Here is a 13,107-nt window from a genome sequence, read left to right as displayed (position 1 = left end):
CTACAACACCACGCACTACAGGGAGGAAGGGAACGTATGGGTTGTAAGAAGAGGGACTGTACACTACAACACCATGCACTACAGGGAGGAGAAGCTTAAAAGGATCTTATCACAGAATGACAAAAACTAAATAATTTTACTGCAAACATTTATTACAACAAAGGGCCTAATTCACGCTGGCTTGCAAAGCAGTGTTCTTTCGATGCTTAGCGAGCAGGTAAAAGTCCACACATCGTCCCGCCCTCGTACTCATGGGAACACTCAACATTTTCATGGGGACGCCCATAAAACGCGCCCAGCGACAACCCCCGTCCCCACCGCCGGCCACCCCGATCTTCGAGAACGGCATGGTGACTATGCAAGTCACCGAAGCCATTCGCAAAGGGGAGCAGCACATGCGCATAATATACCATGCGCAGAGCCCCAAACATCGGAACAGGGCGTAATTGTCCCCGTTCCGAATAAAATAGAATGAGGGCCAATATCACTGTCAGCGTCACTTACATCAGATTTATCACCAATTCTGGTGTTGTGGCTGAGCTCAACTAAACCTCGTCACCATTCCTGTATGACTCTGTGAATTGAGTTGCTGCAATCTGATTGGCTAATGTAACGTATGCGGATATAGGTGATATGTGCGATAGGGGGGCTATTCAGAGCCAATTGCCGCTGTGCACTTTTGCAGAGCCCTGCGATCCGATAGTCAATGCCCAGACAGAGTGTAAACCCGCCTTGTGCAAGTCCTCGAATTATCACGCCGGTCGCTGTACAGCTGCAAATCCATTCGCAACTCACTCACCATCCAATCATTTCTCCAGAGTGCACAGTCTGTGCGTAACCCAGAACCTACTCTGCTTGTGCCATATAATCAGGCTGAGTCACACGCCTTCTCTGAAAGCAGGCGGATGTTATACTGAGTGTGCTTGGGGGGGGGTGATGCTGGATGAGAGCGGGTGGAGGTTATACTGAGTGTGCATGGGCCCCAGGCCTGCTCGCGGGGGTGTGTGTGTGTGCGGGCAGAACCGCTCGCGGGGTGTGTGTGTGTGTGTGGTGCAGGCAGGTCCGCTCTCAGGGGGTGTATTCTAGCCCTGGCTGGGCGGAGGGAGGTGATGTCAAGGGGGTGGGGATGTGTATAACGCTGGTCTTTTCCTTAGGGGGGCGGGTTTGTGTATAACGCTGGGCGGGGGGCGGGCCTTAGACAGAAACCATGTGTGTATAACGCTGTCAATCTTGTAACCCCGCCCAGCGTTATATACACAGGGGATGAGTGACAGATCTGGCTAAATATATGAGATACCACAGTTACAGAATACTATACATTACAGCCACCAGCCTCGTATTCCCGTGACCTTCACATGCCTTATAACATGGAAAGGTTCCAGTGTTCCCTCGTGCCCCAGACTTTCTTCTTGATATGAAGGACAAGAGATAGCACCAGTGGATTTGGAGATGGGATTCCTCCTTAGAACGATGTTACTATGCTGCTTGGCCGGCAGGGGGAATAAGACTGCAGATTTCATTTATTCAATTAGACAAAGCTTAAAAATATGTCTGTTCCCATCTGAGGTCCAGAGCCCAGTGAGAGAGGAGGATCTTCTGGGCGATGGGGATGGAGGGGGGTAGGTGCATAATATAGGAACTCCCACTAGATCTGACAGAATTAAATTACTGCCATAGCTGAGTGATCTTTGCTAAGGTCCTCCTCATTCATCAGCGACCCCTCTCGTTGTCATCAGCCACCCCTAATATATAGAATGATCTTTGTAATAAACACTAAATAATAGCACCATTAATCCTGCCGAGCTGATGGAAAGGTCGCGTGTAATGACAATGCCGCAACACCAATACCGTTCCATCGTTGTCTAGATGGAAATTTATGGGTTAAAAAAATAATATATCGCTCATATTATCGTTTCTCATTTCCGTTGTGTCCGCGATTTAATCAATCGCCCTCAGGTCACAGAATAAGGCGTAATACGCAGGACAGGGTCCTAATACAAAGGATCTCAGGACACGGCTTGCAGAGAGATACAAAGGAGAGAGAGATAAAGTGTCTGATTCAGACTGTGTGCTAGGCAGCGTATATTTGCTGCGAGCGCGTCTGAATCGGCCAATCAGCTTCCAACTGTAATTTTTCAAATGCAAACTGTCACACAGCAGTTAGGAGCTAATTGGTACTTTCTCTCTCTTCGCTATGTTGCTCTCCGTATCTTAGTACATCTGCCCCTTTATCTCTGCCTACTTTATCGCTCTGCAATGCTTAGTACAGAGGCCCCTAACTTTCTGCAGCGCACAGATGCTACAACGATATAGTAGCCTCGCAGGCAACAAGTCCCGTGTGAGTCAGTCCTGGATATTGGTGGCAGCCTGGCAGAACAGTGTCCCCCGCAGACGGCACAGCTGTATGCATGCATGTGTCCGGTCCGTGTCACACGCATGTGTTATTAGCCAAGTACACAGGCTGTAATAATTGCAGCAGGTATATACAGTACGTGGATAATGCCCATAGTGATGTCAGTATTAAGCATCGGCCTACATATATATATTATGGTAATATTGGATTACTGATAACCAGTATGTGCTGTGCGCAGTATATAATCCCCTCTCCCCGCTCTCATTGACGGTCTCAGTGTGTTACATTCATAAATACTGCACCCTGTCCATGAATTCAGCAGCTAACGGGAAGAGCAGATTCTGTCACGCTGGTGACGAGTCTGCCATGGATGGAGGAGACATAGATACAGATTAGCATTATCCCATTCATGCCCCGAGTCCTTCTCTCATTCACAGAATCCGGGGGATGAGGCTGAGGTTCTGCTCAATGTATAACATACAGTATCTCCGTCCCTGATCAGGTTACAGGATCCTGCAGCTATCCAGCTGATGTAGAGGGCATGCTGTGTTTTGTAGTTCCACAGGAGCTGCAGAGCCTAATCTGGCTATATCAAGCAACAAGTACTGCCTGGCATTTCAGTGCCAAACACGCAGACTATATATATATATATATATAATATCTACATCTACAGGCGGGCATGCAAAATACATACTTCATTCATACACCTACAGGCGGGCATGCAGCAGTACATACAGTATATCATACATACACCTACAGGCGGGCATGCAAAATACATACTTCATTCAAACACCTACAGGCGGGCATGCAGCAGTACATACAGTACATCATACATACACCTACAGGCGGGCATGCAAAATACATACTTCATTCATACACCTACAGGCGGGCATGCAAAATACATACTTCATTCATACACCTACAGGCGGGCATGCAAAATACATACTTCATTCATACACCTACAGGCGGGCATGCAAAATACATACTTCATTCATACACCTACAGGCGGGCATGCAAAATACATACTTCATTCATACACCTACAGGCGGGCATGCAGCAGTACATACAGTACATCATACATACACCTACAGGCGGGCATGCAGCAGTACATACAGTACATCATACATACACCTACAGGCGGGCATGCAAAATACATACTTCATTCATACACCTACAGGCGGGCATGCAAAATACATACTTCATTCATACACCTACAGGCGGGCATGCAGCAGTACATACAGTACATCATACATACACCTACAGGCGGGCATGCAAAATACATACTTCATTCATACACCTACAGGCGGGCATGCAAAATACATACTTCATTCATACACCTACAGGCGGGCATGCAGCAGTACATACAGTACATCATTCATACACCTACAGGCGGGCATGCAAAATACATACTTCATTCATACACCTACAGGTGGGCATGCAAAATACATACTTCATTCATACACCTACAGGCGGGCATGCAAAATACATACTTCATTCATACACCTACAGGCGGGCATGCAAAATACATACTTCATTCATACACCTACAGGCGGGCATGCAGCAGTACATACAGTACATCATACATACACCTACAGGGGGGCATGCAGCAGTACGTGCACCTACAGGCGGGCATGCAGCAAGTACATACAGTACATCATACATACACCTACAGTCGGGCAGGCAGCAGTACGTACACCTACAGGAGGGCATGCAGCAGTACATACATACATCTACAGGCGGGCATACTGCACTACATACACCATACATACACCTACAGGTGGGCATGCAGCAGTACGTACACCTACAGGAGGGCATGCAGCAGTACATACATCATACATACATCTACAGGCAGGCATACTGCACTACATACCCCTACAGTCGGGCATGCAGCAGTACGTACACCTACAGGAGGGCATGCAGCAGTACATACATAATACATACATACATACATACATCTACAGGCGGGCATACTGCACTACATACACCTACAGGCGGTCATGCCTCAGTACATACACCATACATACATCTACAAGCAGGCATACTGCACTATATATATCTACAGCCGGGCATGCAGCAGTACGTACACCTACAGGAGGGCATGCAGCAGTACATACATCATACATACATCTACAGGCAGGCATACTGCACTACATACACCTACAGGAGGGCATGCAGCAGTACATACATACCTCTACAGGCGGGCATACTGCACTACATACACCATACATACACCTACAGGCAGGCATGCAGCAGTACATACACCTACAGGTGGGCATGCAGCAGTACATACATACATCATACATACACCTACAGGAGGGCACGCAGCAGTACATACATCATACATACACCTACAGGAGGGCATACTGCACTACATACACCATACATACACCTACAGGCAAACATGCAGGAGTACATACATCTACAGGCGGGCATGCAGCAGTACATACACCATACATACACCTACAGGTGGGCATGCAACAGTACATACACCTTCAGGAGGGCAAGCAGCAGTACATACACCATACATACATCTACAGGAGGGCATGCAGCAGTACATACACCAGTCAGGCATGCAGCAGTACATACACCAGTCAGGCATGCAGCAGTCCATATGGAGGGATTATTGCTATGGTGGAAAATACTTTCAAGGGGCACAGGGACAAGACATGACAGCTGTGCAATATTGGGGATACACATGTAGAGTGTTGGGGGGTATCTCCATGTACAGGGGGCACACACAGGTGTAATATGGGGGTCATCTCTCTGTACAGGGGACCCACACAGGTGTAATATGGGTGGTCATCTCTCTGTACAGGGGGCACACAGGTGTAATATGGGGGTCATCTCTCTGTACAGAGGGCACACACAGGTGTAATACAGAGTAAACTCCCTGTACAGGGGACACACAGGTGTAATATGGGGGTATGGGTAAAATCCGGAATCGGATAAGACACCGGAATGCCGGACTGGACATCAAACTCTGCATTCCGGAGCTTGTAGTATCCGGTCCGGGGGTGTCCTGTCCGGGGGTTCTCCATCTGATGGGGCTGCTCTCGCACCTGTCACCTGGGAGAGGAGAGGGGGGAGAATACAGCCTCACCGCATGGTCCGGGGGTGTAATAAAAACTGGAACGTTCCAGACCACACGGGGAGGCTGTAATCTCCCCTTCCCCATGTCCCTGGTGTGAGCAATCACAGGCATCCCCCCGGACAAGACACCCCCCGCATGGGACACCCCTCGGACCAGACACTTATAGTGTCTTATAGACACTTATAGTGCCAGACACTTATAGTCTCTGGAATGCAGAGTTTGATGTCTGGTCCGGCGTTCCGGTGTCTTATACGGGTCCGGTTTTTACTTAGTCCCGTAATATGGGGCTAATCTCTCTGTACAGGGGGCACACAGGTGTAATATGTGGGGAATCTCTGTGTACAGGGGCACACAGGTGTAATATGGGGGTAATCTCTCTGTACAGGGGGCACACACAGGTTTAATATGGGGGGTAATCTCCCTGTACAGGGGGCACACACAGGTGTAATATGGGGGTAATCTCTCTGTACAGGGGGCACACAGGTGTAATATGGGGGTAATCTCCCTGTACATGGGGCACACACAGGTGTAATATGGGGTAATCTCTCTGTACAGGGGCACACACAGGTGTAATATGTAGGTAATCTCTCTGTACAGGAGACACACAGGTGTAATATGGGGGTAATCTCTGTACAGGGGGCACACACAGGTGTAATGTGGGGTAATCTCCGTGTACAGGGGGCACACAGGTGTAATATGGGGGTAATCTCCCTGTACAGGGGGCACACACAGGTGTAATATGGGGTAATCTCTCTGTACAGGGGGCACACACAGGTGTAATATGGGGGTAATCTCTCTGTACAGGGGGCACACAGGTGTAATATGGGGGTAATCTCTCTGTACAGGGGGCACACAGGTGTAATATGGGGGTAAGCTCTCTGTACAGGGGGCACACAGGTGTAATATGGGGGTAAGCTCTCTGTACAGGGGGCACACACAGGTGTAATATGGGGTAATCTCTCTGTACAGGGGGCACACACAGGTGTAATATGGGGGTAATCTCCCTGTACAGGGGGCACACACAGGTGTAATATGGGGGTAATCTCTCTGTACAGGGGGCACACAGGTGTAATATGGGGGTAATCTCTCTGTACAGGGGGCACACACAGGTGAAATATGGGGGTGATCTCTCTGTACAGGGGCACACACAGGTGTAATATGGGGGTGATCTCTCTGTACAGGGGCACACACAGGTGTAATATTGGGTAATCTCTGTACAGGGCACACACAGGTGTAATATGGGGGTAATCTCCCTGTACAGGGGGCACACACAGGTGTAATATGGGGTAATCTCTCTGTACAGGGGGCACACACAGGTGTAATATGGGGGTAATCTCCCTGTACAGGGGGCACACACAGGTGTAATATGGGGTAATCTCTCTGTACAGGGGGCACACACAGGTGTAATATGGGGGTAATCTCCCTGTACAGGGGCACACACAGGTGTAATATGGGGTAATCTCTCTGTACAGAGGCACACAGGTGTAATATGGGGGTCATCTCTTTGTACAGGGGGCACGCACAGGTGTGATATGGGGGGTAATCTCTCTGTACAGGGGCACACACAGGTGTAATATGGGGGGTAGTCTCCCTGTACAGGGGGCACACACAGGTGTAATATGGGGGGGGTAATCTCCCTGTACAGGAGGCACAGACAGGTGTAATATGGGGGTAATCTCCCTGTACAGGAGGCACACACAGGTGTAATATGGTTGGTCATCTCTCTGTACAGGGGGCACACAGGTGTAGTATGGGGGTAATCTCTCTGTACAGGGGGCACACACAGGTGTAATATGGGGTAATCTCTCTGTACAGGGGGCACACAGGTGCAATATGGGGGTACTCTCTCTGTACAGGGGCACACAGGTGTAATATGGGTGGTCATATCTCTGTACAGGGGGCACACACAGGTGTAATATGGGGGGTAGTCTCCCTGTACAGGGGGCACACACAGGTGTAATATGGGGGGGGTAATCTCCCTGTACAGGAGGCACACACAGGTGTAATATGGGGGTAATCTCCCTGTACAGGGGGCACACAGGTGTTATATGGGTGGTCATCTCTCTGTACAGGGGGCACACACAGGTGTAATATGGGGGGTAATCTCCCTGTACAGGAGGCACACACAGGTGTAATATTCGGGGACCATGGATTGAGACTGTCACCCGGATGTAGAAAGAAAGTGTAACTTTCTCCGCCGCCCACACACATCCTGTATCCCACATGGAGACTGAGCGCAGCGCACTGGGCACCGGGGGACACTGAGGAGCCAGGGATGGGGAGATGCTGGGAATCCTGGAAACTTAGGAGATGGGGGCAGTGGGGATGGGGGAGCCGGGGTGCACTAGGGTACAGGGGGGGGGGGTCAGGGAGCGCAGGTGGTGGTGACTGAGTATGTGGATTGGGGATCACAAACGTAGACACCACAGACACCAGGGGGACACTCACCTGTGCTCCCGCTCCCTGGTTGCTCCTGGGAAAGATCCCGGTACACTTGTCCCATTCCACTTGCCCCCCCAGGCAAAGCTCCGACACGATTTGCAACGCCTTCTGACAAAGGCTCACCCCGTCCTCCTTGTGGAAACTCATCTCCGCTGTGGCCCCCCACACAGAGCTAGGTCATGGCCCCCCCACGGCACAGCTGGAAATCCTCCGGCCACCAGCTCAGTGTTTCCACTTTGAAATCTGGGAATTGCCTGTTGCCACCTGTTCCCTGCTGGTCAGAAACTCAGAATTCCCTGGTTTGTTCCATTCCTCTTGGTTACAACGCTGCAACAGATGCTTCAGAAGCCAGATACAGTGTGCCAGCAGCCAGCAGGAGAGTCCTGGCTGATATTAGTCCTCGCGTTTGCACAGTGACTGGATTCCTGTTGCTGCTGATGCTGCTCGCAGTATTCACTGCCCCCCCTCCCCTCTCTGTTCCCTTCCCCTTCCCTCTCCAGTCTCCACCTTCTCCCTCCCATCTCCTTACCTATACTCAGTGGCCTCAGAGGCTTGCACTCTAGCACACCGGGGCCCATATAGTTAATTAATTTATGATGCTCCAGGACACTTGCACTCAGCTCACATATGTTCTGCGAGGCACAAAGTGCCTCATGCCTCATTGACAGCTTTACTTCCTTGTTCCATATGGAGGGAAACAGCTGGTGGTATAATATGGGGGTAATCTCCCTGTACAGGGGGCACACACAAGTGTAATATGGGGGTAATCTCTCTGTACAGGGGCACACACAGGTGTAATATGGGGGTAATCTCTCTGTACAGGGGGGCACAGACAGGTGTAATATGGGGGTAATCTCTGTACAGGGGGCACACACAGGTGTAATATGGGGTAATCTCTCTGTACAGGGGGGCACACACTGGTGTAATATGGGGTAATCTCTCTGTACAAGGGGCACACAGGTGTAATATGGGGGTAATCTCCCTGTACAGGGGGCACACAGGTGTAATATGGGGTAATCTCCCTGTACAGGGGGCACACACAGGTGTAATATGGGGGTAATCTCTGTACAGGGGGCACACACAGGTGTAATATGGGGGTAATCTCTCTGTACAGGGGGCACACAGGTGTAATATGGGGTAATCTCCCTGTACAGGGGGCACACAGGTATAATATGGGGGTAATCTCCCTGTACATGGGGCAAACAAGTGTAATATGGGGGTAATCTCTCTGTACAGGGCACACACAGGTGTAATATGGGGGTAATCTCTGTGTACAAGGGACACACAGGTGTGATATGGGGTAATCTCTCTGTACAGGGCACACAGGTGTAATATGGGGGTAATCTCTCTGTACAGGGGGCACACAGGTGTAATATGGGGGTAATCTCTGTACAGGGGCACACAGGTGTAATATGGGGGTAATCTCCCTGTACAGGGGGCACACAGGTGTAATATGGGGGTAATCTCCTGTACATGGGGCAAACAAGTGTAATATGGGGGTAATCTCTCTGTACAGGGCACACACAGGTGTAATATGGGGATAATCTCTCTGTACAGGGCACACACAGGTGTAATATGGGGGTAATCTCTCTGTACAGGGGCACACAGGTGTAACATGGGGGTAATCTCTCTGTACAGGGCGCACACAGGTGTAACATGGGGGTTATCTCTCTGTACAGGGGGCACACAGGTGTAATATGGGGGTAATCTCCCTGTACATGAGGCAAACAAGTGTAATATGGGGGTAATCTCCCTGTACAGGGGGCACACAGGTGTAATATGGGGGTAATCTCCCTGTACAGGGGGCACACACAGGTGTAATATGGGGGTAATCTCTCTGTACAGGGGGCACACAGGTGTAATATGGGGGTCATCTCCCTGTACATGGGGCAAACAAGTGTAATATGGGGGTAATCTCTCTGGTACAGGGGGCACACACAGGTGTAATATGGGGGTCATCTCCCTTTACAGGGGGCACACATGTGTAATATGGGGGTATTCTCTCTGTACAGGGGGCACACACATGTGTAATATGGGGGTAATCTCTCTGTACAGGGGGCACACAGGTGTAATATGGGTTTATATCTCTGTACAGGAGACACACAGGTGTAATATGGGGGTAATCTCTGTACAGGGGGCACACAGGTGTAATATGGGGTTAATCTCCCTGTACAGGGGGCACACAGGTGTAATATGGTGTAATCTCCCTGTACAAGGGGCACACACAGGTGTAATATGGGGGTAATCTCTGTACAGGGGGCACACAGGTGTTATATGGGGGTAATCTCTCTGTACAGAGGCACACACAGGTGTAATATGGGGTAATCTCTCTGTACAGGGGGGCACACAGGTGTAATATGGGGGTAATCTCTCTGTACAGGGGACACACAGGTGTAATATGGGGGTAATCTCTCTGTACAGGGGGCACACAGGTGTAATATGGGGGTAATCTCCCTGTACAGGGGGCACACAGGTGTAATATGGGGTAATCTCCCTGTACATGGGGCAAACAAGTATAATATGGGGGTAATCTCTCTGTACAGGGCACACACAGGTGTAATATGGGGGTAATCTCTCTGAACAGGGCACACACACAGGTGTAATATGGGGGTAATCTCTCTGTACAGGGGCACACAGGTGTAATATGGGGGTAATCTCTCTGTACAGGGGGCACACAGGTGTAATATGGGGGTAATCTCCCTGTACATGGGGCAAACAAGTGTAATATGGGGTAATCTCTCTGTACAGTGGGCACACACAGGTGTAATATGGGGGTCATCTCCCTGTACAGGGGGCACACATGTGTAATATGGGGGTAATCTCTCTGTACAGGGGGCACACACATGTGTATTATGGGGGTAATCTCTCTGTACAGGGGGCACACACAGGTGTAATATGGGGGTAATCTCTCTGTACAGGGGCACACAGGTGTAATATGGGGGTCATCTCTCTGTACAGGGGGCACACACACAGGTGTAATATGGGGGGTAATCTCTGTACAGGGACACACAGGTGTAATATGGGGGAATCTCTCTGTACAGGGGCACACAGGTGTAATATGGGGTAATCTCTCTGTACAGGGGGCACACACAGGTGTAATATGGGGGTAATCTCTCTGTACAGGGATGCACACAGGTGTAATATGGGGGTAATCTCTCTGTACAGGGATGCACACACAGGTGTAATATGGGGGGTAATCTCTGTACAGGGGCACACAGGTGTAATATGGGGGTAATCTCTCTGTACAGGGGGCACACAGGTGTAACATGGGGGTAATCTCTCTGTACAGGGGGCACACAGGTGTAATATGGGGGTAATCTCTCTGTACAGGGGGCACACAGGTGTAATATGGGGGTAATCTCTCTGTACAGGGGGCACACAGGTGTAATATGGGGGAATCTCTCTACAGGGGGCACACACAGGTGTTATATGGGGGTAATCTCTCTGTACAGGGGCACACAGGTGTAATATGGGGGTCATCTCTCTGTACAGGGGGCACACACACACACACAGGTGTAATATGGGGGGTAATCTCTGTACAGGGGCACACAGGTGTAATATGGGGGGAATCTCTCTGTACAGGGGGCACACAGGTGTAATATGGGGTAATCTCTCCTGTACAGGGGGCACACACAGGTGTAATATGGGGGTAATCTCTCTGTACAGAGATGCACACAGGTGTAATATGGGGGTAATCTCTCTGTAAAGGGATGCACACAGGTGTAATATGGGGTAATCTCTCTGTACAGGGGGCACACACAGGTGTAATATGGGTGGGTAATCTCTGTACAGGGGCACACAGGTGTAATATGGGGGTAATCTCTGTACAGGGGGCACACAGGTGTAACATGGGGGTAATCTCTCTGTACAGGGGGCACACAGGTGTAATATGGGGGTAATCTCTCTGTACAGGGGGCACACAGGTGTAATATGGGGGTAATCTCTCTGTACAGGGGGCACACAGGTGTAATATGGGGGTAATCTCTCTGTACAGGGGACACACAGGTTTAACATGGGGGAATCTCTCTACAGGGGGCACACACAGGTGTAATATGGGGGTAATCTCTCTGTACAGGGGGCACACAGGTGTAATATGGGGGTAATCTCCCTGTACAGGGGGTACACAGGTGTAATATGGGGGTTATATCTGTACAAGGGGCACACAAGTGTAATATGGGGGTTATATCTGTACAAGGGGCATGTCAGGACTCACGGTTTTTGTGAGTCCGTTTGTTGGTCAGGAGCTAGGGGGCACTCTAAGGGATGGAAGGTGGCAGGCTTAATGTAACTTTCGCATAAGCAAAGATAGATGTACCTGATGTCAAAGTATTACAGTCTCGGAGGTACCAATGCTTGGGAGCATCGAGCAGGTCCACGGGGAATGCAGGTACACACTAGGTCTAGGAGATATCAGGAACACAGTCCTGGAAGCACACTGGTGTGGAAACGCTGGTGCAGGTACACACTGGGAGATCACTGATGTAGCAGACCTGGAGACACACGGGTGTGGCAACGCTGGTGCATGTACACACTGGGAGATCACTGGATCAGCAAACTTGGAGACACACAGGTGCGGGACGATGGTGCAGGTACACATTGGGAGATACCAGGGACACAGTCTTGGAAGCACACTGGTGTAGGTACTCACTGGGAAGCACGCAGGTATGGAGACGCTGGTGCCGGTACACACCGGGAGATCACGAGAGCAGTAGACTTGGAAGCACACAGGTATGGGAACGCTGGTGCCGGTATACACTGGGAGGTACACTGGGAAGCACGAAGGTATGGAGACACTGGTGCCGGTACACACTGGGAGATCAGCAGAGCACAATCTTGGAAGCACACAGGTGTGGGAACGCTGGTGCCGGTACTCCCTGGGAGATCTTGGGAGCAGCAGACTTAAAGTGCCCACACACTAGAACGATTTTTTGGCCGATTGTCCGATTATAAATCGGCCGATATATCGTACGATATTTACTGATAATCGGTCAAAAATCGGCCGATATCGGTCCGATGTGCGCTACCGTGGATCTTTAGCTGAATCTTCTGATCTTACGTGCTGCACAAAAGATCAGAAGATTTAACAAAAGATCCATAGGAACACACACGGGATCTTAAGAAAAATCTTTGGTAAAGATGTGCGCCTGCCTGAAATCTTATGTCCAGGACGGACCAAAGATTTGAAGGCTAATTTATGCGCACATCTTACGATCGCAGATCT

General features: G+C 50.0%; 1 protein-coding gene across 1 annotated transcript in view; it reads right to left on the bottom strand.

The window, feature by feature from the left end:
* SYT10 (synaptotagmin 10) overlaps positions 1 to 8,321 on the bottom strand; it is a 66,588-nt gene extending 58,267 nt beyond the window's left edge. Inside the window, exons 1-2 of the mRNA XM_083181070.1 lie at positions 7,893 to 8,321; positions 5,413 to 5,419 (exon numbers count right to left, since the gene is read on the bottom strand). Coding sequence (XP_083037196.1) covers positions 5,413 to 5,419; positions 7,893 to 8,033 — 148 coding nt within the window. The 5' untranslated portion in view covers positions 8,034 to 8,321. The remainder of the gene's footprint in view (positions 1 to 5,412; positions 5,420 to 7,892) is intronic.
* Between the last annotated feature and the right edge of the window lie 4,786 nt (positions 8,322 to 13,107).

The sequence above is a fragment of the Crinia signifera genome, chromosome 4, assembly GCF_055691185.1.
Source record: "Crinia signifera chromosome 4, ASM5569118v1, whole genome shotgun sequence".
Lineage (NCBI taxonomy): Eukaryota > Metazoa > Chordata > Amphibia > Anura > Myobatrachidae > Crinia > Crinia signifera.
This window is presented reverse-complemented; position numbering and strand designations above follow the sequence as displayed.